Source organism: Panthera onca, chromosome D2 (genome assembly GCF_046562875.1).
Source record: "Panthera onca isolate mPanOnc1 chromosome D2, mPanOnc1 haplotype 2, whole genome shotgun sequence".
Lineage (NCBI taxonomy): Eukaryota > Metazoa > Chordata > Mammalia > Carnivora > Felidae > Panthera > Panthera onca.
The window spans coordinates 14,862,255-14,890,092 of record NC_138349.1 but is presented as its reverse complement, the minus strand read 5'-3'; the positions used below and the strand labels follow the sequence as shown (position 1 = coordinate 14,890,092).

General features: G+C 45.4%; 1 protein-coding gene across 5 annotated transcripts in view; it reads right to left on the bottom strand.

Annotated features, from left to right (window-relative positions):
- GFRA1 (GDNF family receptor alpha 1) overlaps window positions 1–8,242 on the bottom strand; it is a 210,952-nt gene extending 202,710 nt beyond the window's left edge. For 2 of the 5 annotated variants that reach the window (XM_060641397.3, XM_060641400.3), the window contains exons 1-4: window positions 7,634–7,764; window positions 7,027–7,331; window positions 5,929–6,222; window positions 4,630–4,713 (exon numbers count right to left, since the gene is read on the bottom strand). In XM_060641397.3, coding sequence (XP_060497380.2) covers window positions 4,630–4,713; window positions 5,929–6,222; window positions 7,027–7,066 — 418 coding nt within the window. In that variant the 5' untranslated portion in view covers window positions 7,067–7,331; window positions 7,634–7,764. Of the gene's footprint in view, window positions 1–4,629; window positions 4,714–5,928; window positions 6,223–7,026; window positions 7,403–7,499; window positions 7,519–7,633; window positions 7,765–8,189 lie in introns of those variants that run through there. The other 3 variants (XM_060641398.3, XM_060641399.3, XM_081790461.1) reach the window with 3 other exon arrangements.
- Between the last annotated feature and the right edge of the window lie 19,596 nt (window positions 8,243–27,838).

Sequence of the window (27,838 nt, the reverse complement as noted above, 5' to 3'; positions counted from 1 at the left end):
GAAAGACAGACACATACATAAGGCCGCTCAATACACTGTGATAAACTGCTATCATAAAGGCAAGAGCAAAATGCAGCATAAAAGAGTCCCGAGTAGAAGTGCCTGTCTGGGGGAATCCAGCACGGCCCTCAGAGATGAAGCTGGATCTACGTGTCGAGGCACTAACAGAGGCAAGAGCGTGTGCAAAGGCACAAAACAGCGAATGCACATCGAATACCTGGGGAATGGACTGCTCGGTGCGCTTGAGTGCAGAGGAGATGACGGGGTTTGTAGGAGGAGGGCAGGCACCAGCCGGCCTGCTGAGGAGTTTGCCAGACAAGGAACAGCGGGGGTTCTAAACTATTGGCAAAACGTGATTAGAGTTGCTTTGGAGAGCCGAGTGCAAAGCAAAGGGCCACCAGACACCCCAGGACTTGGTATTTACAAACACCTCTCTCTTGTCCTGATTTCACAAGATAGCACAGGACCTTATAAGACCCATCTTCGATATATACAGGTTTTAAGAAAGCTTTTTTTTCATACTGACATAAATACGATGGCACATTAAAACAGAAATGCTCAACATGGCTAACTATTCATAACATCATTCAGAAAAAGAGAAGCCATACTCAAAAGAGTGTTCAGGGCCATCTTCTCCTGAAGCAATAGATTTCCAAGTATGTGGGAACCAATGTCAAGATCCTAAGGCTTCCTGGGAAGGTCTAAGCCACTCCTGGGACTTGGCAGGAAATGATGACAGAGCTAGAGAGCTAGACCTTTGTCTTTCCCCAAACCAGAGTCAGCATATTCAAATCCTAATAGCGCCCTTTCCCCACCTCTATCTTGTCTCTTGCTTGCAGTACCATCGGCCTTGGTTATGTTTGAGAAAGGCTGGTGTCTCTTGACTCTTCTCTACAAAACCCAACCTCCCAGTCAATACTTTTAGACCCTGAAGCCCTCTTTTTCCCTTGCTGCCACAGAGGTGCTTATATTCCCCTCTGATTGTCCATCCTCAGGCTTTTCTTGGCACCCACTGTGCCTTCCAAATTTCTTGTTACTCTGCTCTCCCCCTAGAGAGTCCGAAAGCACGGCCAACACGTTCATCTCCCTTTCGAATCACTATTTACTTTTTGCTGCTTCTAGAACTTTCACGAAGAAGAAAAGGCGAGGTGAAAGAGCAGAAAGTTACGGCAGAGGTGAAACAGACGTGGTAGGTCTGTCCTCTGGGGCTCCATATGCCCACGTGGCTCTGCTCTCTTGGCTCCCAAGACACTTTTCTGTGTTCTCTCCTCTCCTCCAACCTCCTTTGGCACTGGCTCCCTCCTTCCTTTGTGCACTCCCCCTCACGGTCTGGTTCTTCCCATTTGAGACCTCTAAGAACCACTCTGGCATCAACCCACAACATAGGCGCCTCCTTGAGCCCTTAAAAGTGTTTTTAAGGTCAAATGCTTCCACCAACACGTTTTCACAAGGGCTGTCCCTCCAACTCCCCACTGCAGCTCCCCAGTTCTCGCCTGACTAGGCTGTCTGATTTCCCTCCTGCAGCGCAGGCTTCAGACCAGACATGACAGGTTTTAGACTCTATCTTCTTTTCCTCCCTTCCTTGTTCCTGCCAGGCCACTGATCGCACGTCAACACAGCCTTTGGTGATCAAGTAAACAATGGCAAAGATGGCCGTGGGTTTGAGGAGTCCAAAGAAAATGGAAACACAAGAACGTCAAACATGTCTTGTTCGGTGAGACAATTCAGTTCACATTCAATGTACATGGATAAACATTCTCTTCACATTAGGCAAAGAAACCCAAATATGGAAACTGTGATTGCTACCATATCTGTAAAAGGCAGAGGGCCTGTTGTCCTGGTTTCGTCAGAGAGATGTTCAAGACAGAAGAGATGTTCTAGAAACTCGGATTCAAACCACGAAAGCAACATTCGTCATCCTGCTCTTCTGTCTTTCTCTATCCTACAAATACCAAACTGGATAAGATGCATTATTCAATGACTTAAAACCTCTCAAGGTTCCATTTGGCTTCCCTAGGCCCACTCAGGGGACACGGTCACTGTCAGAGGTCAAAGCTCATTAGCACTGGAACCTAAATTCAATGCCCTTGAGATATAAAACTAGCTCCTGACAAGGCCTTCCTGGCTCTGATTAATTCATTATGACTTCTGGGTTCTCAGCAGGACAGGTCTCACAACCTCAGGCTCATATCTGCTATGAAAAGAAACCTGGCTGAGAAAGGGATCCAAGAAAATGAATCAGTGAAACTTGGTTCATGCAGAAGAACTTCCAAAATTCATAAAAGAAATTCAGACAAACCAGTGGTATCTGAGAATGGCCAAGCCCTTTTAAGTGTAGAATGAATGCAAGGATTGAAAACACCATTGAAGACCACAGTGAATGGGTTCTGGAGGTGACTTCAATCTTCCATCAGAATCATGAGCTGTCAGGACTAGAGATTATTTACTTCAGTGGTCTCATTATACTAAGCAAAGAGAGACCCCGAGAGGGAAAATGAGTTTGCTGAAGTCCTATAGTCCATAGCAGTTCTGAAATTAAAACCCAAATGAACCTTCTTCCTTGCCCACCTCCTCACTCCTACTGTACCCAGGGGGGTTCAATCCCTCCAAGCATCTTAGTACAAAGACTAAGGAGTAAGTCTTCCCCAGGGCAGGTTCAGGCAAGAGGCACTGCTCCTCAAAGCACCAGGAAGGCCAGGTTCGCCTCCAGTATGCCGTGTGCCATATCCCACCCCAGCTCCTACAGACTTGCTCCCATGAGAGCCCAGATGTGTCTGTGGGTCTTTCTTCCAGGGCTTGAGACACTGCCTTAGAGGGGCCAAGGGGACAGGGAGTGTTAGTAGGGATTTGGAGTGGAAATTATCAGCATTGTTTAGATAATACACGAATGCCTCTGGTGCTAAACTTATACCCTTGTATCTTATCCCAAAAAACGTGTAGACGTGCGCGCGCCCACACACACACACACACACACACAAACACACACACACTTTTCCTCTGAATCAAAAAAACAGAATAATGTAGAAGAATGCTTCTCAAGCTTTATGTGTATATGAAGCACCCAGTGCAGGGATTTTCTTAAAGTGCAAATTCTAATTCAGTAGGTCTGGGATGGAGCTTGAGATCCCACGCTTCTAACCAATTCCCAGGCGATGTCCACGCCACTGGTCAAAAGACCACGCCCTGAACAGCTAGGGGCAGATATTACAAAAGCCCAATCTAGGTTTAAATTCTGGTGTCACTGATCATGAGCTTTGTGGTCTTGGGTTGGTTTCCTGACTTCACACTGCTTCAGACCAATCAGACCAATCAGACCAATCAGACCAATCTAGGTTTAAATTCTGGTGTCACTGATCATGAGCTTTGTGGTCTTGGGTTGGTTTCCTGACTTCACACTGCTTCAACTGCTTCATTCCTAAAGTGGAAATAATAATATCTAAGCTACACGTGAAGATTGTTACCTAAGTTCATGATGAAAAAGCTCTTAACATCGTGCCTGGAATATAAGAGGGGCTTAATAAACGCCAGTTGCTGGCTGTCTCTAAGATTCATGAGGGCAGGGGTGACATCTGTCTGGCTCACTGCCAAAATCCCAATGGCTAGAACGTAGTAGGTACTCAAAGGATGTCTGTGAATGAATGAATGTATGTATAACACACCCACACATAGTATCACTATTTACATACCCCCTTGGCTGTCTGTGGCTTTCTGCAGGAAAACAGAAAACGTTTAGAAACGTTAGAAACCAGGACACCCTCACCAGTCACAAACCATCATCTCATAGAATTCAACATGAACCGCCATGTATAACCACCAAGAAAACATAGAATCTGTGACGGCTGTATACACTTGAGAAAATGTCTTAACTGCAAACAAAGAAAGGCAACATCAGTCTGGAATCTGTATGTCATTAAGAGAAACTACTACCTTGCTCATTATTTATGGAGCTGCCTGAACGCCAGTGTTATGAAAAACGTAATTCTACAACGAAGTGCACTTCCAAAACAAATGTAGAACTGCAAAAGGAGACCAAACAAATCCCGGGAAGCGAGACCACTTTTTAAAGGGCCATTGGAGCAGTAATCCATTCTTTTATACAGGCCCACACTTGCTCAGGAAAAATTAAAAATAGAATTGTTAACAAAGGGTAGAGTTTAATCTTTCAAATCAAAGGCAGACCCGTGAGTCCGTCCGAGATTCTTCAACAATCTGAGATTATCTTCAGAAGTCTCGGAAAGTAAGTGGCATCATTTAAACTGATCCCTTTGCAAGGAGGCACAGTGAATGGTGTGTAGCAAGAAGGGAATATGATTGCCACCTACAGACAGAAGTAGCACTCCCTACGCAAGAGCCAGCCAATCATATTTCAATGTGAAAAAAAAATGCAACCAAATCACCTCCCTCCAACCTTTCAAATCACCACACCACATTACTTCATTTAGAATTACTTTCAAGTCATACAATCATCTCTAGGCATTCTGCCTCTTCATTATCATCCTATTTCTAATTTCCCAGAAACACTGTGCCATTCCAATATCTACTTATACACTATCTGAGAGCCAAAGCAAATGCAAGCCAATGGATTTCAAGCAGGCAGAGGCATCAGAGTGGAAGCACGAATCTGCTTACCTGGTATGAATGGGACCACCCGGAATATATCAGACAATCTGCTGTTAACTGGTTCATAAGGGGAATCTTCGAGCAGATCATTTCCTAAAAACAACAGAATGACTGGGCTTAGATCTGGAAAACAGGCATATTTCAGAGAGTTGCTGTTATTGAATCTAAATTCTAATTATGCTATGATTGTGTAACAAAAAGATGCTGAAACTCTCAAAGATCTCAAAGGCATCTATTTGGCGGTGGATATTTTTCCCTCCCTCCGCCTTTGTTGTCCTTGCTCTCCCCAGAGTGCCATGAAAACACTGGAGAGCAACCCAGCCTGATCTTGCCAGAAAACTCTCCCACTCTTTGCAAAGGAATGAAATACGAGAGGAAGAAACCAGTGATGTCACCAGCCCAGCTTGCCTCCAGGAGCCAATGGAAGAAAGGTGACCCAAAAGAGGCCCCCCGTGTCTTTGCTCTTAAACGTGGCATGTGGTCAGAAAACGGGTATGCTGGCTATTCAACAGGCATAGGTTCTGGAGGAAGTGGCGGCTGAGAGGTCAAGTCTATAGGTTACAAATTCTTGGTGTGAGTCTCCATGGAGAATGAATGCACTGAACGTTTGTGTTAGATTTACAAACCTCAGACACCTCTGGCACACAAGGACCCCCAAATTCCCCTTGGAATGGATGGTTGTGACAAGTGGTCCTTTTTCTCTCAAAGCCACTTCTGTGTTAACCGAGGTTTGAACCACACCAGCTGGTTCAAGACTCAGGGAATCTAAGATGACAAATGCTTTCTCACACATCTGCCTTTGATCAGGTTTGTGGGGGGTTAAGATAGAATAGATTCTACTGGACCTTTTATTCTTAATTCTTTATCTGATGTCAGAATAGATAGAAAGGAAGAAAGGGGAGAGAGTCCGGACACGATTCAGGGCAAGTCTTTGTATTATTATTCTCTGAAGCCAGCTCTCCTTGGAGAAAAGTTGTGAGTTCCTGCCAAGTCTTTTAACGGGCTCCTGCTCGGATGCTCTGACCAGGTTTCAGAGAGGTCAGCGGGGGCCCGGGGTTGTCCCCCACCCCCTCATGGGTTTTCCAACAACCAGGCCCCAACAATGCTGCTCGGGAGGCAGCAAACACCAGCTGCGGCTGTCCCTGGGGGCCAATGAAAGGTCCTCATTCTGCAGCTGGGGAGAAGCGAGTCGCGGATGAGGTCAGCGGGACCCGGCCGAGGGGCCCGCCTGCCTTTGAGGGGGGAGGGGGAGGGGGAGGGGGAGGGGGAGGGGGAGGGGTTGGGGGGGCGAGGACGGCGGGCGCGTACCCTGCAGGCTCTGGTACATGCTCCAGTAGATGCGCAGGCAGTTCTTCTCCTTCTTCATGCCCCGCTTGCAACGGCAGTTGTAGAGAGACTTCTGCTTGAGGGCCTCCATGGCACTGCGGCACTCGTCCTTGGCCTCCAGGCCCGATGTCAGGCTGAAGTTGGTCTCCTTGCCCGCCACGCACTGCCTCAGCGTGCGGTACTTGGTGCTGCAGCTCTGCTCTTTCAGGCACTGATCGCTGGCTTTCACACAGTCCAGGCGGTCCCCGCCGCTCACCTCCGCCGACAGGAGCAGGTCTACGGGCGGAGGGGGAGGGAGCGTGAGGGCAGCTGGGCACGGGCCCGAAGCCCCAGGCTCCGGGGAGGGCGCGCGCTAGAGCGGGCTTCTGGGGTGCCCTGCGCAGCCAACGGGCCCGCCCCTCTACGCCGGGGAGTCCTTTTCCCGCCCCGGGACCTCCTGCCTCCTTGGTCTCCCCACCCCCCACGCCGATCCCCAGCCAGCCAGGCTTTGCGGGCTTTTCGCGGTTTGCCCCGCAGCGGGCGCCGCCCACCGCGCGTGCCCGCCCCGCCGCTCCGGGGCAGAGCCCGGCGGGAGCAGCTGCTCGGCCCCACCCGACTGCAACCCGGGGCTTTCCGAACAGGAGGGCGGCTGCGGGCCGGGCGCGGGGCGGACGAGCCCCGGTCCGCGGCCGGCCGGGCGGGGAGCGCTCAGACGCTATTCGGGGGAAAAAGTTTTCCCTTCGAAGTTTGCTCTCCCAGTCCAATGCCGGCCCACACCCCACCTGCCCGCTGCGCCTCCGCATGCTCCCGGGACTCGCTGGAAGCGCGGGTCCCGGGGCTGGAGGGCTCGGACCCCTTCGCTCTCCGCCAGGATAGGGCATGAAAAGGCACAGAAATTAAAAACCAAGCACAAAAAGCTGCGGGCAAGTGCCGCGCCATCCCCGCCTCCGAAGCCCAGCGTGCTGAGGATTCACGATCCCCTTCCCCCAAATGAAACTTCGCCCGCCCACACCCAGCGCCACCGCACTGCAATTCGAAGGGGCTGCCGCCAGGACCCCTCGGACTCAGCGGGTAGGAAAGCTAGCGGCGGCCTCGACTTACCCAGGAGCGGCAGCGCGAAGTACAAGGTCGCCAGGAACATGGTGCCGGCTGGTCCCCGCCCCCCAAAAAATCCTGAGCCGCCGCTGGGTCTCGCCGGGGGAGCTCAGCATACAGCGTTCCCCGGACGGCCGCGCTGCTCTGGCCGCCCAAAGTTCAGCTCCATCCAGTGCGAGACGAAACTCCCGGGTCCGTCCGCCGCCGCCGCCGCCGCCGCCGCCGCCGCCGCCGGCGACTCAGCTCCCGGCGGGCGGCTGGCGCGAAGGTGGGAGGCGGTTCCGCTTTTAGGGGTTCAGGTCTGACCCAACCTGGAAGGGAGAGCGCGCTTTGAAATGAGAGCCGAGAGCGCTAGAGCCTCCCCCGCCCCTCTGCCCTCCCCTGCTCCCGCCTTGGGGGACTTTCTAGCGCCCGGGTGAGGGCCCACCCCTAACCCGGTCGGGGCGCAGGAAGGGGGCGCGGAGGGGGAGGGCATGTACGTGTATTCCGGGGAGCCGCCCGCAAGGGCAGGGCGGGGGCTGGAGAGGTCGGACGCGGGCTCCCAAAGTCCAAGGGGTGTCTATCGGGTCCAACCCAAGAGGCTGAACGCAAGCAAATAAATAAATAACGTTACTTTCCGAGCGCTGCGAGCGGAGCCAGCAGCTGCCGGGAGTCGAAGCACACGGCGGCAGCAGCTCTTCCTCCAGCCCTGGCGCAGAAAGAGCCCCTTCTCCCTGGAAGTTCGCCGCCCCCTCCTCCAGCCAGCTCGCTGGCTCCGCTGCCGGCCCTCTTCACCCAAACCACCAATCGCTGTCCCCGGTCGCCGTCCCCCCTCCCCTCCCTGGGCTCGCCTCCTTTCGGAGGCAGCGGGGCCGTGGGGAACCGACGTCCCGGCTGGGGCCGAAACCCGGTTCGCGCGCCCCTACCCGCCGTGCGACCGCTGCCTCCCGGGTGTCCGCGCCGTGCACACACTCGCCCAGAGCCCTGGACTCGGGCTCATCAACGCCACCGCCCGGGGCGAGCGCAACGGCCGGCAGCCCCGGAGCGCTAGGGCAGGTGCAGCCCGGAGTCGCGCGCGCCCCCGGACCCCAAAGTTGAGGGGCGCCTGCAAAAGGGGAGAAGGGGGTGGGGGAGCGGCGATGGGTTCCCAAACCCACAGTACGAGAAAACTCTCTCCAAATGCCACCAACCTGGACTCAACCGACCGTGTCCAGCTGTGTCGAGGAGCCAGTTTGTTTATTTATTTATTTATTTGGGGGGGTGTCCCCGCCCCTTCCTTCCCTTTCCGGACTCACTTCTCTGCGCTAGGAAGAAGATGCGGTAATCCCCGAGAGCTCAAAGGACTGAGTGGGGCCAGGAAGATTTCCGAGCAGAGCCCCGGCTCTCGGGTGCCGGTGAGGGATATGGGAAGCTGTGCGGAGGCTAGCGGGTTCCGAGGCCAGATTTCTTTGCCTGAGGACCCTCGGCCTGCTCCTGCTCCCGCCGCCCCGTAGCACACCCGCCAAGCCCCTCTGAGGCTCGCCCGCCGGGACGCCTCAGATGAACACGCTGGTCCGCGGTGGGATCCGGCGCCAGACCCAGCACGCGCGCACAGGACACACAGCGCTATGCAGCGGGCCGCGAGTGCTGCCAGACTGACTCTCTCTCTCTCTCTCTCTCTCTTTCTCTCTCTCTCTCTCTCTCTCTCTCTCTCTCAGAGACAAAAAAAAAAAAAAAAAAGGGCACAAAACACAAGGGCTCTTTCTTCCGTCCTAGTGCAATCGAACCAGACCCTTCTTCCGAACACAAAGTTTTTCCCCACGTCACTCGTGGCTATGACTCAAGACTTGGCGCGTTAAAGACACACTCAGACCCAGACCCTCGGAGCCGAGATCGCAGGATATGCCCACGCACCGATGCACGCCAGCGCGCACGCACTCACACATGCACACGCAGTCTCGATCGCTCTCCGGGAGCTTGGGCAAGGAGACAAAAGCGGAACCCCCCCGGCCACTGCATTTAAACCGCGTCAGATCTGGCTTGGGGAAATTTATAAGCTGACCTCCATCTTGGCTGTTTCAAGAGTAAATTTTTAAATCATAAATTAAAACCCCAGCACATACACAGCCTCTCACCCCAATTTCTGGGAGCACTCAATCTCTGCTATACTGCTGACCACCCCCCCCCCCCAACACACACTCCTCTCCCAGTGCACCGGGGGGCGCCCGGAGCATTGAAGTCTACACTGGGTGGAGAGAAGGGTCTGGGGAACAGCCCTCCTTGGCGGATGGCAGTCCCGCTGCTCAGGGCTTGTGTTCGGGATCGTTGCTGATATCCAAGTTCATCATTCACGGAAACCGACTTTGAATCGAGTCTGGGTGAGCTCAGCTGTCAAATCTGCAAACCCATCGCACCAGACAATGGGCCTGGGAGGAGAGAAAAGAAACGCTGATCTTCATCAAGAGAGGTTAATTGGCTTTGGGTGAAGTTTGAGGCTGGGGTGTTAAGGGCGGGGAGATAAGAAGGAAAGAGGAGGGTAGCTCTCCATTCAGTTCCACAACAGCCAGGCGCGCCCCTCGGCTGTGGTGGCTCCAGTGCGTGCTGCGTATTGTTTGGTGTGCCTGCGCCTCCGTGCGCGCCCCAAACCCAGGGGACACTCCACCGATCTGCACGTCTGAGCACGTGTTCCTCAGGAACAGTAGGAGAGGACTGACGCTCAACACATGAGCTCTGTCTCTCTCTTTCTCTCTCTTTCACACTTTCACACACACACACACACACACACACACACACACACACACACGCAGTCATACCATACACGGATTTCTTGTTCAGTGTATCAGTTTACATTTGGTTGTTGAGTAAACAAAGCAAACATATGTCACATTTTCGCGACAGATGGTTCAAACCAAGGGCTACTTAGTTCTCTTTCTCTAACTGTGGTAACAGTCCAAGTTACTGGGCCGACTAAGCGGAAATGTAATTAAGTCTTCTAATCAATTTCTTCACGTTAAGTTTATTCTCATATTTTCACACACAAACCAGAGAAATCCCAGGGAGGTGGTTTTAGTAAGAGGAGGGCCCAAAATGAATCAAGACTGTGTTTCTCCATGGACACCCAAAACATAAAACCCCCTTTCCTCATTCCACTTTATAAGTGGAGGTGAATATCTCCCTTTGGGAAGTCAGTAATTAGAATTCCAATTCTCAATGGACAGACTAGTATCCATCATTGCTGACCACATGGGATGATTGAATGACAATGAGGTTTCATTTGAGGACAGCAACCCCCCCCCCCCCCCCGCATCTTTTGTGAGTGTTCTTTGTTTAGAAATGATTCTATGTTGCCCTAATGTTCCACAGATATGTTTTAAATAAAATGTTAACAGGGTGGGGTAAGGATGGAAAAAAAAAAAATTCTCCAAATGTAAAATATGGGACTTCTTTAAAAATATTTATAGCTTCAAGAATGTATTGGAACCATTCAGTCAAACTAGTCCTCGTTACGTTCTTACCGATGATGAAAACAGAGCTCTATTTTCTTTAAAAAATAAACCGCCGGCCACTAGAAGTCTGTTGTCCAAGACAATAGTTACTAGCCATATGACTATTTCAAGAAAAGATAATTCAAATTAAATGAAAGAAAAATGGAGTTTCTTGGTAGCACTAGCTACATTTCAAGTGCTCAGTGACTACATGTGGCTAGTGGCTACCGTATTGGACAGCCCAGATACGGAACATCATCATCACAGAAAGTTCTGTCGGGCAGTTGGTGTGAAATTAGTTAATGCAATGTATACGTAAAGTTCTTAGAATAATAGAATGATGCACACGCGAAATGAGTGCTGTATAAGAAACAGTAGTAGTAGTTATTGTTGTGATGATGATACGATCATGATCACTATGCCTTGCTACTCTTTTGAAGAAGCTGAAGAATCCATGAGGACACAACTCCCTGTTGGTGTGCCCTCCACTCAGAATGGAGATGACCAGGCAAAGAAGCCAAAGAATGGAGAATGGATACGTTGAAGGCTGATCTTCCAAGGAGAGCTGCGCGTGGAAGGATGTGGCCCTTACTCTATCTACCCTGAGACTTCTTGTAGAAGGAGTTAACAAAACATTACTGCTTTGCAACTATATCTACTAACTTCTAAATGTGAGACAAACACACAGCTGAAAAGCCCTTGCAATATGGAAGATAGAAACGCATGTGACTTACTGTATTAATATTATCTCTGTTTCCTTGGAGCTTATCTATTCTCATGTGTACAGGCCTGATCTCAGGATGAAAGGTGACACTGAAATATCAAATATTATTAATAATGATAAAGGCTCATGCTATCCTCTGTGACATGTTTTCTCGGTGGGAAATTGGTTTTAATGCTACAAAATTAGGTTCAATCTACCCATAAGCATGTGAAATGAGCAATTTGCTTGCATTTCGTCGTGTGTTTTCATGAGTTAACAGATGAGTCATGGTGAGAATGACAGTTTTATTCCATGCAGTATTTTGTCTCCTACTCTCATTGCCTTGGCCCTATAGAGTATAATGTAAAACACATTCATTTTGTAAACTTATACTGCTCAACAACCACTCAAGTTTCTCTAACTCAAACTAGACCATCAAAGTATTTGACATTAGGCGGTTTGACAGACTTACCTCTAGCTACACAAAACCACTCGCTATTCCCTAAATGTGCCATGATTTTATCTATTATTATTATTATTGTTATTATTATTATTTGCTACTGCTACACCTTTGCCCATGCTGTTCCACCTGCCTAATATGTGCTTCAAAATAAAATTTTAAAACGCAGTACTGGGGCGTCTGGGTGGTTCAGTCAGTTAAGCCTCCGACTTCGGCTCAGGGCATGATCTCACCGGTCATGAGTTCGAGCCCCATGTCGGGCTCTGTGCTGACAGCTCGGAGCCTGAAGCCTGCCTTGAATTCTGTGTCTCCCTCTCTCTCTCTGCCCCTCCCTCACTCGCGTTCTGTATCCCTCTCTCCCTCAAAAATAAATAAACATTAAAAAAATGTGGTACAGCTCCAACAGGCCACTAAGGATAGCAAGGACACCTTCAGCCAGAAAGACTAGTTCTCTGTAGTATATTCCCACAGCCCTGTTGGGATCTTTATTATAGCTGTTGCAACACACATTGGAGTTAATTACTGTATCTGCCTCTTCATCTGGAATGTGAGTTCCTTGAAGGCAGGAAGACATTCTCCTCTTATTCTCCTCCTCCTCCTCTTCCTCTTCCTCCTCCTTCTTGCTCTGGGTTCCTCAGCATTTAGACTGATGACTGACACACAGTCACCTCCAATAAATGTATATTGATTGCATGAATAATGAGTGATGTTGTTTCTCATTTTCCTCTGACACAATAATTCTACTGAAAGGTTTACATAAAATCCCTTTACTATATGAACAATACTAGATATAAGTACTTCACGCAATTACTGGTATTGCTGTACCAATAATAGTATCAAATATGTATTATTCCCTTGGGGATTTGACATTTGCATTTTCAAAAAAAAAACAAAACAAAACCCATTATTGTAATAGAATGCTCTTTTTCTAGTTCACTTTAATAGTAACATATGACATATTTCATTTCTGGGAAATGATAGCTCGCCTTAGGTCATATTTTAAGGCATAAAGCCAGAGGCAGAGTAGCGTTCTCACCTGAAGTTCTCTAATCATCTAGAAATGTGCCTCTCTCTGGGAGAGAAAGATTTAGAAGAGCCAGATTACAATTACCCTGGAGCCTTCATCCTGGAAGGCAAAATTTTAAAAGCCAAGTTGACCCCATAGTGTTAGAAATGCTTTTATAGACACACAAGACCTCGTGCAATCTTTTAGGAAAATGAGAAACTAGTCATCATCCAAACTTGGAAGGCTGGTGTAAGGGTGCACCTGCTGACACAGGGCTCACCTTCTACTGCTGTACCTTCAACATCTGCCCTTTGGTGACAGGGGAAGAGCTACTCGCTTTCAGATTTCAGAGCTCTTTTCCAGGCTGACTATATTAAGATATGTCTTTTGAACATTATTTGCAAATGGTAGTTTCTTATTGGCTGTCAAGGTGCCTGACCCCTAGGAACCTATCCTAGGAAATCTCTCTTCCTCCTTCGTTTTCAAGCAATTTTCATTTCTTCATACTAATACGCCAGTGCGAAGATGTTAATGCATTTGTTAAAGAATAGTGCATTTCATGAGCGTTGAAGTCATTTGTACTTTGGCCTTATGCCACCGAATGCATCGAAGGTATGCAGTCCTGATGAAATAATGTGCCTGTCAAGTCTTAGTGCTTGAATATATGGCAAAAGGTAGACCATCTTCGGGGGACTTGCGAGCTTTTCTTAGTGATCGTCAAAGGTGCCGGAGTAAAAGCCTTGTACATGTCGGTCCTCCTTATCCAGAAAGGATGGGGAAGAAACGCCTCTTCTTTCCACCACTCTCCTCTAATGAGTCTTAAACCCTGTTCCGGAGGGACTGTTGCTTCATAAGGGCAAGAGGGAAGCTTAATCCCCAGCTTTGTCCAGTAATTAGCCTCTCTCTCTGGAGACAGCAAACACAGATGCAGATCCAGATGAGGTTTGGGACGTGGAATGAAAACATTGACTCTTTTCTTCAGGAGCCCTTTAGCAGCCTTTAAGACAGCATAAACTTCTGATTTCTACTGAGGCTCACTGGGTCCGGGGTGGCGGAATGAAGCAGGGAGGTGGCAAAAGCTATCAGAAACCAGGGGTCAGCGGGTCGGAGGTCCTGGCTGCAGCGGTCAAAGGCTCTGTGGTGCAGATTGTCCTTGTCAGGCCACTTGCCCAGGCGTCTTTCCATAAACACCATGGAAATGCCCTGTTTACCAAAACCCAAATCTCTGGAATCACGGTAGTATGAGCCCACTAACGCAATTAGCTTGCAGTTAATGATGATGCCCCCACCAGAACTAATTAAGCCAACGGTGCTTGTAGCACAAAGGATTTGGGGCCTGTTTTAAAGCATCCATCGTGACATCATTTAAAAGTCATTTCAAACTCATCCAAAACCGTGGCTCTGAAAACAAATGCCGTGTAATGTTCTTTGAGTTGTTGGTTTTATTTTCCCCTGTCAAAAATCTGACAAAAGTCAGTTGAAACTGTCAAGAAGAAAACATCACGGGAGATGAGGTTTTCCTCAAATTTGAAGTCTATGGAAAGAATGACAAATCTGATATATAGATTACTCTAGCACAAAAGTGAATTAGGATAGTCTAGGAGATACTATCATAATGAAAATATGAGGGTGCCCTTGACACCGTCCATATATTAGAGGCCATGTCAAAGAATTAAAATGAAACCACCTTGGTTTTGATGTGAATTATCCGATAAGCCTAAAATACAGAAGGATCAATGGGGGTGGATATTTGTGTTTGCGGTTTATCTACATACAACCTGTGTTAAGAGACAAAAAGAATTTCCTCTTCTCCCACCTTGAAAGGTTCTCTTGGTGAAAAGTCCTCTCTAGCCTTCAATATTCTGCCTCAAGTGTCAGTAGAGAGATTCTATCTATACTCTCTAAGATTTCACTGACTGCTTGATTGATTCATAGACTGATTGCTTTGGTTAACTTATTTATTTTCTTGTGCCTCTCCAGTACCTAGTATTGTGACAGTCACCACTAAGAATGCGGGGAGATGATCTTGCCTAAGATCAGAACTGAATGCTTCCTTCCCAGTGGTAGAGACTCCTAATGGCCCCGTAGGATTCTTCTCTCTTCCTTCTATAGCTGTGCCTTTCAGGTCGCAGGCCACTCTTCATTCATTAGTCGCAGACACCTTTATTTTATAAACTATAAAATCATCATAATAAAATGCACTGCACAGAGTATGAGTAAGTATTGTTTCAAAACACTTTTAATTTCTATTTGTGTATGGTGCCTGTATTGAATCGCCATGCAAAAGGTCTTTCTTATTGTGAGTCGTGGTTAAAAATTTTGAAAACCACTGCTTCATATTAGTAATGCTCTGATTTTTCTTTGGATGGCTGGCGGGCCAGAATAAAGACTACACTTCCCAGCTTCCGTTGTAGCCATTATGGTCACGTGGCCAGGATACGATGAATGAGATGTGACAAAAATGACGGGAAGGGTATCTGAGGGGCGCTCTTACTCTATACTTTTCCATCATCAACCATCCTCCTGGCTTGGTGTGCTGTTCGACCAGGCAGGTGCGAATAAGGAGAGATAGCAGAAAGAAGTGATCTGAGTCCCAAGATGACCTCCTGGAGGAAAACTGACTGCCCACCTCAGATTTCTAGCCCCATACTATTATGTGAGGGACAAATAAACTTGTCTTATATAAGCCACTGTTACACTGGGTTTCCGATCCATGCGGCTGATCTTGCGGAACTAGTAAGTTCAATTTCTAATGAGAGAAGAGAAAGAAAGGAAAACAAATTTAATTTAACAATTATTTACTTAGATTATGATGCGCCGGCCCCCCACTAGGCTGTTGTAGGACATACAGGAGAATGTTGGCTCTAGAGGAAAATGTAATCTCCCTGAGGAGTTGCCTATCTGAAATAATCAAATAATATTGCAAAGGAGTGTATAATGAATGGTCAACATAAAATGAGAATAGGCTCTACAGAATCAGAAGACATAGGTAGAAGGTAGAAAAGCAAATGGATCCATGGAATTGGGAGAAGAGGAAAAGAGAGGGTAAAAGAGTGAGAGGAACATTCCCGAGAGGTTTTCAGCTACTCTGAAGAACTTGAATGAAGTGGAAAACTTCCAAAACAGGAGTGATATGTCCCTTAATCTGAGGTCTCCCCATTGCAGTCCCACATAGAACCCAACCAAGGTTATCAGAAGGGGTTCTTGATACGGAAGAACAGCCCATCTATATACCTGCTCCTCATGTAGACACAGACTCATCCTCACTTGTCAAAAATCCCCGTCACCATCATGACAGACCAAAGGCCAATGGCCCCTTTGTCAGAACCTTAGGGAGAACAGGATATTATTCTGTGGGAAATCTTTCTGGATTTGATGAGAACGACTTCCCTATGGGGTCATAGTCAACCCACCCTGACACACCTCCACTTTAAGATGCATTGGTCTTTTTCCCTATTCTACAAGATTTTCATGAAGCCTCTATTATTTCTTCTAGGTATCTTGAGCAGCTAAGAATGTGGATATTCTGGAATTCTGTTTTCTGCATACCAACTCAAAGCCATTTCACACTCTGGCTTCCCTACTTGGAAGATGCATAACTTGGAGATGCCTTGCTGGCAAGGCAGGGGCATGTAAAAAGGAAAAGTGTTATTTCAGCAGACTCACCACAGAGGTATGTGTTAATTAAGTTAATTGCGCCATCAGTGATGCAGACGATGACAGTAACTGCTCCCCATAATGGGGTTGGGTTATTGCCATCATTTATTAAGCATGCTGGCTTTCTTAAATGTAGTCACTTTCCTTTATTCTTTAAGCATCCCCCCCCCTACACACACGATTTGATTTATAGTTTACCAACCACTTCCACATGAATTCAATTACATTATTTGGTTTCTATACCCATTCTGTAATGAAGGAGAGATGTTATTTTTTCCACTGAGCAGATAAGGAAACTGAAGCTCAGAGCTGTCTATGACTTGCACAGGGCCACATAGCTTCTTAGTGGAGGAGCAAAGTTCTAAGCCCAGTATCCTTTTCTGTAGGCCAAACTCTCCAACATTCATGGCATCTTAGAGAGCAAAAACCAAATGTTGATATTGCCACGTTCCTTGCGCATTGAATTGGCAAGTGTTAAATACTAATTTATCTTTGAAAATGAATATTTAATTGTCTGATTGTTTCATTTATGGAATACTAAAATAGTAACCTCGTATCGACGGATTAAGACTAAATACAACCTGGATAAATAGAAATTTGAATATCTGGAGAGTTACCCCAGACCCCTTCTCCTACATGTTTCTCCAAAAATATTATAGGACAGTTGGCTTAACCTGAGTTATCTTCCCTGCGATCACTGTGAAGGCTAAACAATAGTTAAGAACGTCAAGTCAGTGCAGCCTTTCAGTGGGCAGATTTTTGTTGAATGCTATCAATTCCCTAGTGAGCACGAGGCTCATTCAGGGACTTGAGGACAGATGCTTGTCCTACCAAGATGGTTTCCTATCTTTCTGGCTCATGTCTGAAGGTCTATGGTGACACCTTTAATGTCACTAATATCCCCTGCTATCCTTAGAAAGGCCTGTTTACAAGGTTGGCCCTTGGCTGACACCTGGGAACTTGGATTTCAGGATGGTTCCCATCATTTCCTGATAAGAACAGCTCATTCTGCCTGAACTGCTTATGAAAACAATATGGTTTATGCTAAACACTCATTTTCCTCCTGGGAGTCTAGAATTTTGGTTTACGCTAGGAAGAAGATTACTATATGACCCACTCCCCAAAGAAACCTTGGATACAAAGTCTCTAATGGGCTCTTCTAGTAGATAACAGTTCCCGAGCTGTTACACCTCCTTGCTGAGGGAATTAAGGGCATCCTGTGTGACTCCTCAGAGAGAGAACTCTTGGAAGCTTGTGCTTAGTTTCTTCTGGATTTTGCCCATTTGTCTTTTCCCTTTCTGATCTTGCTTTGTTTCCTTTCACGGTTGTAAATCATAGCCATGAGTACCACCAGATGCTGAGTCCTGTGAGTCTTCCTAGGCAATCCTGAACCTAGAGGTGGTCTTAGGGACCTCCAACACAGAAATATTCTAAATGTAACTCATCCGATGAGCACACAGCAGTATAAGATTATAAAGGATTATGTTGGGCCAGTCCAGGCAGGAGTAGCTCCATGAGCATGGTCACATAGGGCTCCGTGCTTAGAAGAGCCCAGATCTTGGCTTCATGCTCTGTCTTTTGAAGCTAATAATTTATAAACAAGAAATCCTGTATTTTAATTTTCCACTGGGTCCTGCAAATTATTAAATGACTCCTGGGTCAAGGTAATACTTAGAGATAAGAGAATGGAACATCCTGTCACCCTAGATGCTTACTCTCACCATTGGCAATTTTTTACTCAACTTCTCACAGGGCTTAAAAGTCTGCCAATTATAGAGTCACCTTGCGGAGGAGAATGTTCTGGGAATGGGTAATGGCTGTTAGTTATTCACAACTTATGGCAAACTTGTTCACACATTCACTCACTACATATTCTCCTCTTTAACCGTTAGCTGAGTTCAGGGTCCTAGGTGGACATCTCGCAAAGTTTGTTCCTCAGAACGCTCGTTCCCATGAGGGAAAAAGTTTCCTTGTCGAATAAGTTAGGGATGCTCTGAACCCTTCTGGAGATTTAGGATGTATGTTAGCATATGAAGGACTCTGAAAAAGTTTTGCACTGTACTAAGCTGTTTGGCACTGTATTAGTTTCCCAGAGGTACCATGACAAAGTGGTACAAACTAGGTGGATGAAACAACAGAAATGTACCGTCTCACGGTTCCAGAGGCTGGAAGCCTGAGATCATGGTGTCAGCAGGGTTGACGCCTTCTGAAAGCTGTGAAGGAGAATCTGTTCCATACGTCTTCCCTTGCAATGGTTTGCAGGCAATCTTTGGCATTCCTTAACTTGGAGATATATCACTCTAAGCTCTGCCTTCTTTTTCACATGGTATTCTCCCTATGTGTGTGTTCCTGTGTCCAAATTTCCCCTTTGCATTGGGACACTGGTCATATTGGATTAGGCTTCACCCCAATGACCTCATTTGAATTTGATTACCCTTATAAAGACCTTATTTCCAAATTAGGTCACACTCTGAGGTACTGGGCGTTAAGAATTCAACGCGTGAATTTGGGGGGCTGCAAAATTCAACCCATAACAAACTTTATCGTCATTTCCCAACATATTTAAGTATTTGAAAGTCTCACTCCTATAAACATCCCATGGAACCAGTGTTTCATGGCATAAGTTGAGAGATGCTCGCTTTGAGGAAGAGAGGAAAGTCTGTGGGGCTTTATGGCTACAGTGTGGGATGGTGGGGAAGATGGGCTGGGGGTGCAAACTGGCGGGAGGCCAGGCTGCTTACGTGGATTGGGGCCAGAAACTGCTTTGGATTCTGAACTCTGGCAAAACAGATTTATCAGTGGTTCATCTAGGACTTCTCAGAGATTTCTAGCCAGGGAAGTGACATTATTAAATCTGGCAGCTGTTTGGAGATTGGAAAGGAGAGAGGCTGGAGGCAAGGAGACTGGAGAGGTTATTTCAAAGTCTAGGGGTGTTATGAAAAAGAAGTCTGCACCAAGGCAGCATTGGAGAAAGGCAAGGGAAAAGAGAAAGGGCTTCACTGAAAAGTTGATAAAATATGAAAGACGCACCTAAACACGCACACATAACACACACGCATACATACACAAAGATACATACAAAATATATACGAAAATTATTCACAGTTAATATATATATATTCATAAATGTAAATAAACATACAGATGTGTGCCTATATATGTAAAAGATTTCAAACGAGGTGCCTTTGCCCTTTGAGCCTTTGCTTTGCCCGGCTAGTGGCCCTCAAGTAGAAAAGCTCATAGTGGACTGGTCTGGGAGACGTGTCAGTCTGGGAAGATCTAGTTTGGTCCCTATTAGGGGCCATGACTGTGCCATGAATTCTAAGAGGCAGACAGGGAAACAGGCTCCTGTGTGGTCTTTCCTAGCCTCATCTTATGCTCCTCCCCCTCACTTTCCTAAACACCTGCCACACTGACCGTCTTTCCTTTCCACCGCAGAGCTTTGCACTTGCTGCTTGCTGAGCCTGACAGTTGACCTGGCCCTTCTTTTCTTTGACCGAAGGTCTTGAGTTATAGGACACTTCCTCTAGGAAGCCTTGTCTGCCATGCCCTGGCATTCTGTCTTCAGACTTGTAATCCCTTGCTCAACGTCTCTCTTTTCTGCTAGACTCTAAGCTCCATGAAGGCAAGGAACATGTCCGTGTTCTTGCTGTACCCCCAGCACCTGGCACAGGGTCTGGCACAAATGGGCACTCTAAACATGAGTGGAGTGAGCGAAAGCTTTACTAAAGAATTTGAAGCAATGTAATACAGGAAATGATAAAAATAGATGAGGAACTAGGTGATGTGATAGTTTAGAAGAGAGTTCGGGGGGCGCCTGGGTGGCTCAGTAGGATGAGTGTCTGACTCTTGATTTCGGCTCAGGTTCTTGAGTTTGAGCCCCATGTCAGGCTCTGCGCTGACAGTATGAAGCCTGCTTGGGATTCTCTCTCTTTGCCCCTCCCCCACTCACACACTTGCCTGTATTCACTCTCTCTCTCTCAAAATAAATAAATAAACATTAAAAAAAAGAAGTGAATTTGGAACTCCCACCCTTACTGAAATGACTTAAATTTGGAGCCAAAGTCAAACCCTACAGAGTTTATGTTACTTTAATCTTATCCAAAAAACATCCTCTTTCTTAGGAAAAAAATAGGGGGTGGGAGGGGAGATAACCAAAATTTATTTTAAAAGCTTTGTAGACTTCAAATTACTTTCATAAAGAAAAAAAAAAAATAGAACCTTTAGATGAATGTATTTGAGGAGAAATGGCCAGGAACATGTGGCTTGCATTTCCCTTAAACTCTCTTGGGATTGCAAATTGGAAAGAAAGGTCTGGAAGAAAATGCATTTTCTATTTTCCCGAAGTCAGTATATTTGGGAAACAGTGATGTTGGAGATGTTCAGAAAACTGAAGCTATGTTACTTGTTTAAGTACTATTATTTCCAGTAGTGCACTAAAGTGGCTGATAAGAGAGAGGAAGTGGGCAGTTAGCATCTGAAAAGAACCAATTCAAAAAATTTTTTTTTTTTCTGTGTAGCTTTCACGTAAGAGAAATCTCCCTTTGCTCCCCTCCCCCTCCCCCCACCACAATCAATATTTTTAGGGGATGAAGGCAGAAGGAGGAAAGAGTTTATTCAGGCTTTTGTATGCAACTGAGCTGTGGAAACAGGATGAAGATTTTGCTAACTCTGCCCATTAAGGGCCTCTAAGTGCTTTTAAAACATGTCCTAGAGCAGAATGGAGGGCACAATAAAGAGAAACTGGGAATTAAGGCTAACTTATTACATTTAAGTGTCTTGATGGTGGAAATGTCAGAAAAAATAGCAGGAGTGACGAGCAGCTAGAACGTAGATGCACCATTTAAAGCTGCTTTTATTGAACATCCCTAAGAGCTGAAAAGTTGTTTGGGTTCTAAAATGGTCAAATTATGTAATTTTGGTGGAGTGAGAACTTCTTATCTATCGGTATCAATATATAATTTTTCCCTAGATGTGCCGGGTAAGAATTGAGTGAAAATACACCAACTTAAATGCTTAGTATGATTCCCAGGCCTCTCCCTTATTTACCACAATCATAGAAATTTACTTTCTAATTGAGATCATTTAAAAAACACTTGTAACATAAAATCAAGAAGCTTAATTACACAAAAGAAAAAAATTCATGGAAGGGGGAAAAAGTGAAAAAAAGAAAATAATATTTGACAAAGAATGTCAGCGTGTCAATAACATTAATATATCGATATTTAGAGATTCCAATGGCAAATCATCCATTTTTAGATTTGAAACAATTATTGCAAATCCATTTGTGTCTGAAAGGTGGACTGCTAGAGCCCCCTAGCTGTTGGAAATAATTCTGTCCTCCTAGGTGTGGGTAAATAACCTAACTGCAAAGGCAGTAAGTACTTCACCAAGAAACCTACTGGAAAACAATGAAATAAAAGCATACAGCAGGATTCTCTACTATTGTCCTACCATTTGGGTTTGTAGTCATGCCAACACTGGTCTGAGAATCCATGGACATCTATCCTGGCCCTCCATACTCCTGAGCCCCTTCATAGGTCAGTTATAAGGAGGACACCCTCATCACCCTTCTTTTGATTGATTTGATTGATTTAAACTAGATGGTCTCCTAAACCCAGAAGTACAGTAAATAGGATCATGATGGACGATTCCAGTTCTATTTTGAGCAGAAGGAGTGTCTATCCTAGGGACCTGATACCCGGGCTTGAGGTATATCAGGGGATATAAATTCATGGCCCGTGGACAAATGTGTTTTGTTTGGTTTGCACAGACCTTTGAAAATCTTTACAGAACGAGGTGACTTTTACAAATTGAGAAATTTCATATAAAGGTTTACTTTCCGCTTCTCTTAAATAATCAAAAGATCTGGTAGCTCTGGGCCGGAGAACCTATACAGCACCAAGTACCTATATGGCACCTCTCGTTCTTGGGAGGTCAGTAGTGGTAACCTCCTTTATATGGCAGGTACACGTTCAGTTCACTGCAGTGCCCACCCCTTCCTATTGGCTAGTATAAAAGCAGCATGCTGAATGCAATCACATTACCTGATTGGAGCCTGTAAGCATCTGAGTCTGTAACTCCTGGTCTAAACCCTGAATAATTATACTCTTCCTCCTCCCAGTAATAATTATAATAATAAAGCAGGTTCTGGTGACTGAACACTTACTATAAATCTGGCATGGTGGGAGGTCCTGTATTTGTATTATCTCAAATCTGCATGCCAACCACTCAAGATAATTATTATAGTTTACAAACAAGGAATATGAAACTCTTGTTCAAATAAAGTAATTCAGTCAATATATAATGGATGCCACTCTGAGCCAGGTATTGTATTAGATGCTGGGGATTCAGTGCCCAACAAGACAAGACAAGCCATGGTTTTTGCCCTCGTGGAGCTTACGATCGAATTACGAGCATGATCGTAAAGTGAAAGAGTAGACTGTGATGGAGGTATAAAGCAGGGGAATTTGTTCTGGTCTGGATCAGTGGTCTCAGATTTTTGTATCAGCGTCACCTGGGAAAATTTCAGGTCCCTGCTGCATGCTTATCCCCACCTCTGAATTTTCTGAGTTACATAGGCCAAAGTAGAAGCCAGGAATCTGCCCCTACCCTTTGCGTGTGTGTGTGTGTGTGTGTGTGTGTGTGCGCGTGTGTGTGTGTGTTAAAGGGTAGAAAGCAAAGTCCTTATCATTTGAGTATTTAAAATTTTAGGTGCACAATTCAATGGCATTAATATATTCATCGTTGTGTAAACATCAGCACCATCCATCTCCAGAACCGTTTTTCTCTTCCCGATCCGAAACTCCACGTGTTTCACTCCTCACCTTCTCCCCTAGCAGTACAATGTCTTCCAGGTTCAACCACACTGTACCATGTCTCAGAATCTCCTTCCTTTTTGAGGCCAAATAATATTCCATTGTGGATATGGAATACAGCCTATTTTGTGTATCCATTCATCCGTGGGTGCACACGTGGATGCTTTCCATCTTTTGGCTCTTGCGATTAATGCTGCTATGAACATGGGTGTGCAAGCATCTGCTCAAGTCGGGATCTGCGCTTTGACTAATAATAACCCAGGTGAATCTAATACAGGTGGGTCATGAGCCAGACTTGGATCAATGCTGGTCTAGGAGTCAGGGAAAGTGTCTTTGAGGAACTGGCATTCACACTGAGTCAAAGCACGCGTGAGATTTGATCAGGTGAAGGGAAGGGAAGAGCAGTAACCGTGTTTGGTGTGCACTCTCCCCTTCACCTGACATACTGAAATACTGGAGTTGCCATGAACATTCATCAGTACTGAGGACTGTAAATGGGGGTCATAACTTAGTTGAGTACCTAAAACAGGAGTTATTAATCGATCACTCCCTTAACAAATATGTAAGCGCCTCTGTATGCCAGGCACCTTACTAGGTCAAAGAAATACGTGTGCTCATTTATCTGTTCACTTACAGTGCACGGAACTCTATGCCAAGTACTGGGAAATTATAGGAAATTGTTGCTGTATATAATTCTGTGTCACTTATCAATATTAAAATCTCCTTCCATGCTGTTCTCTGAGAATGTCAAAGAATTATTTGATGCTTGAATACCTACCTGTAGGCCCCTGAGCTGATGACATTAAAAATGTTTTTCCTGGGGCACCTGGGTGGCTCAGTCGGTTAAGCGTCCGACTTCGGCTCAGGTCATGACCTCACGGTCCGTGAGTTCGAGCCCCGCGTCGGGCTCTGTGCTGACAGCTCAGAGCCTGGAGCCTGTTTCAGATTCTGTGTCTCCCTCTCTCTCTGCCCCTCCCCTGTTCATGCTCTGTCTCTCTCTGTCTCAAAAATAAATAAACGTTAAAAAAAAATTTAAAAAAAATGTTTTTCCTTAGCCATGAAGAAATTATTACCTGTGTTGATTTCTGAGTTTTTGAGACATCTTTTACTTCAATCCCTAATCTATGTTTTTGTTGTTGATGAAATATTGACATTGGTTCCTGGGTGTTCACATTTAAGAAGGACTCACGTTTATCAGAGTTTACCGATGCCCCATAAGGGTGATCTTGACGCATTGACTAGAAAGCTGTGGTTCTTTGAGAGGGAAAATAGAGGAAGTCTTTCTGGTTAAATTACTTTTAAAAGATCTGATAGAAAAAAAAAAAAAGCCTAGTGGGACATGATTGTTTAAATGTTTGAGTCAGAGATTAAAGTTTTAGGCTATAGGAGTCTCAAAGAAATTCAGAAGAATGTTTTTATGAATACTTAGGCTATTTAATTTTGATGATATTTATTACAGCATTCCTTGTGTTATAGGTTATTGTGTATAGTAATGATTTTTGCCTTACCTGATTGCAAGTTTCTTGAAGGTAGGAGCTATTTCTTAATCAGATTTGATCAGTTCTCAGCATCTGAGAACTCCCTGAGAAACTCACAGCACTGGATAACTCACACTGGATTATGCTTCCCTAATAAAATAGAGATCCAAAAAAAAAAAAAAAAAAAAAGTCAGTGAATGAACAAATAAATGAATATGACCCACAAACAGCAATTTTGGAAGAAGCAAATTGGCTTACCAGCTGCTTAAAATCAATACATTTATGTGTTAGAGACGCTGGGTAGCAAAACAATTATGAAAACAAAATGTTGCAAATAAAACCTTCGCTTGTTTTTTTTTTCTTTTAAAGAAAAGCAGCGCCTTAAGCAGCTTGTGGCTTATCCTTCAAAAAGTGCCTCTCTCAGAAGTGAGAATACTCCTGTCTGTAAGGATAAACCAGACCAAGAATCAGAGGGAGAGAAATGGAGGACTCCACGCCGCCTGGAATAAAGGAACCGTTTGGGACAGGTTATAGAACACGAGAGAACAAGCGGACATATTTTGTACTCTGTGCATGGAGGAATCCAGCGGCTCGCTCTGACCATAATAACACCAGCGGAACCGTTAACTTGAAGTTTTGAAGGCTCTTTCGCCTCTATTCCAGAAAGAAAGAGAATTAAATAAAGCCGCCATAGGCAATAGAATTGTATTCAGCCTTTACAAAGGAGGAAATCTGTAATTTGCAACCGAATGGATGGACCTGGAAGAATTGTGCTAAGTGAAACCAAGCTGGAGGGCAAATATTGCAGATCTCGCTTATAGGTGGAATCTAAAGAGGTCAAATTCACAAAAGCAGAGAGTAGAATGGTGGTTACTAGGGGCTGGAGGGTGGAGAAAATGGGAGATGTTGGTCGGAAGTATAAAGGTTCAGTTACGCTGGATGAGTAAGTTCTGGGGTGTCTACTATACTTCATAGTGACTGTAGTTATTTTTTTTTTAAACCTTTAAAAAAATTTTTTTTAATGTTTATTTATTTTTGAGACAGAGAGAGACAGAGCATGAACGGGGGAGGGTCAGAGAGAGAGGGAGACACAGAATCTGAAACAGGCTCCAGGCTCTGAGCCGTCAGCACAGAGCCCGACGCGGGGCTCGAACTCACGGACCATGAGATCATGACCTGAGCTGAAGTTGGACGCTTAACCCACTGAGACACCCAGGCGCCCCGTGACTGTAGTTATTAATACTGTATTGTGTCCTTGAAATTTGCTGGAAGGGTAGATCTTAAATGTTCTTAGCACAAAACAGAAATAGAAAAAGAAAAGAAAAAATTGTAGCTAATAAATAAATAAGTCAGTAAAACAAAGATTGAGCCTCCCAATATTGTTTAAGTGACTCTGAGACATCCTTGGAAAATCTTTCCTAGAAACTATTTTCGTAGTTGGTCATTTTCGACGGAAAAAGTTCTTGCAGTCAGAGCTGTTTGCGTTGGGTTCACATACACCTGCCTCTCTGCCATCCACTGTTTCTGCGGGCTAATCGTGTCCCAGTTGCTGCTTCACTGGTTTTAATGGGAGTTCAAAAACAAAACAAAACAAAACAAAAAACAAAACCAAAAACAAATCTTGAATCTGTTTATTTCTACAGATTCTTGGCAACTGACTTCCCAGGCATTTTCCTGTACTGCTGATGAGTCCCAGTTTTTTGACCCCCATTTAACCAGAACACTTACTTTTGGGTCAACTTCAGATGAGGTCATATTCTTTGTAAATGAAGGGAGGCTGAATTATTACACTGGGGAGAGAATCTAGGAAGTCAGTAGTGAAGGTTTGGAAAGACAGGGAAGAATCTGCAAATCCCTCCACTTCTCTCCAAAGGCAAACATAAAAAGGTCATGCTGGCTGACATCGTGTAACTTAAGCCATATTGTTTCCAGAGAGTATGATCCTTCCACGTTTTTAAATGCTGTCTTCTTATAGAGATGACTTAGGAGTCTGGGCAGAAGAGGTTCACAGTGTGTCAGCAAATCAAAATCAAGTGTGCGGGTTTCCTTTCAGCTTGTTCCGGGCTGTATCCTACAGAACTGGGAATAAAGCCGGAAATGCAACAACTCCCTCCACCATTTGTCACTGACTCGTATATCATTTCTGAGAACTTCACTGGCTCTGCTGAAAAAAAGTGAAGTTTTTTTGTGTTTGTTTTCGTTTTTGTTTTTAAACTCGGGAGTCATCGACATAGGGAAGTCACCACGTGTAGCAATTACTTATAGTAATTTCTAGCTTCTAAGAGGACACAATCTGAGGTACGACCTCTGTTTCCAGAACACCGTGCTCTGGAGAAAACCTGCGCTTTGGCAGCCATTTAGTCCCCTTCGGTGTTCTCTCAACACCTGGCCCATGGGGGAAGCTCCAGAAATGTCTGTAGAATGGAGGGGAATGAACACAATATACTGTGCAGATAATTGTATAGCATATAATTAGGAAGAGCTTTCTAATTCATAAAGTAAGCAGTTGCCCATGTGAAGTGATTACCCAATATAAAAATTGCTAATCACTCAGACCTTTGGATTAATCCAATGGTGCCAACAATGTACTGTTTTTATTAGGTGGAACCATATGAGATTGTCAACACTCGATCGTTTTTGATCTCCCACATGGCGGTTCAATATGGTTCAATCTAATATGCTAATTATCATGATCGTAGTAGTAGTAGGTTGAACTCTACGAGGTTGTTATTTTTGTAGGTCAAACACTGTTGACTACCAACAACTTCATACAATTCAACTATAGTAATAATCACTACCTATTTAGGTATTGTATAATTATTTGTCATTAAATAATAGCGGTTACTGCTTACCACGTAATGAATATCTGTCATGTCCACACATTTTACTAAGTAGTTTATATACAGGTTTTCATTTAATCTTGAGACAGTAGGTTCTAATATTATCCCTCAAACTAGGTAAACGCTCCGGGAAATCATAAGATGTTAAGCTGTTAGTCACCACCTTGTGAGATCAGCTTCTAGCGGGGCCTTGTGGCATGATTTGAAGGCTATAAGGATTGAAGTTTCAGGCCACACCCTTCCAGGGAAACAAGTTCAGTGAGGTAATGGCTTGGGGTCCAGGTTCCGATGCCAGGTGACCTTTTGAAGAACACACCTGAATTTCATACATGGTTCCTGATTGGTCCTGTGGCCACAGCTATGCCCTGGGAAAGGTAGTGTATACACTGGTGGGAGATAAGTCGCACACGTGT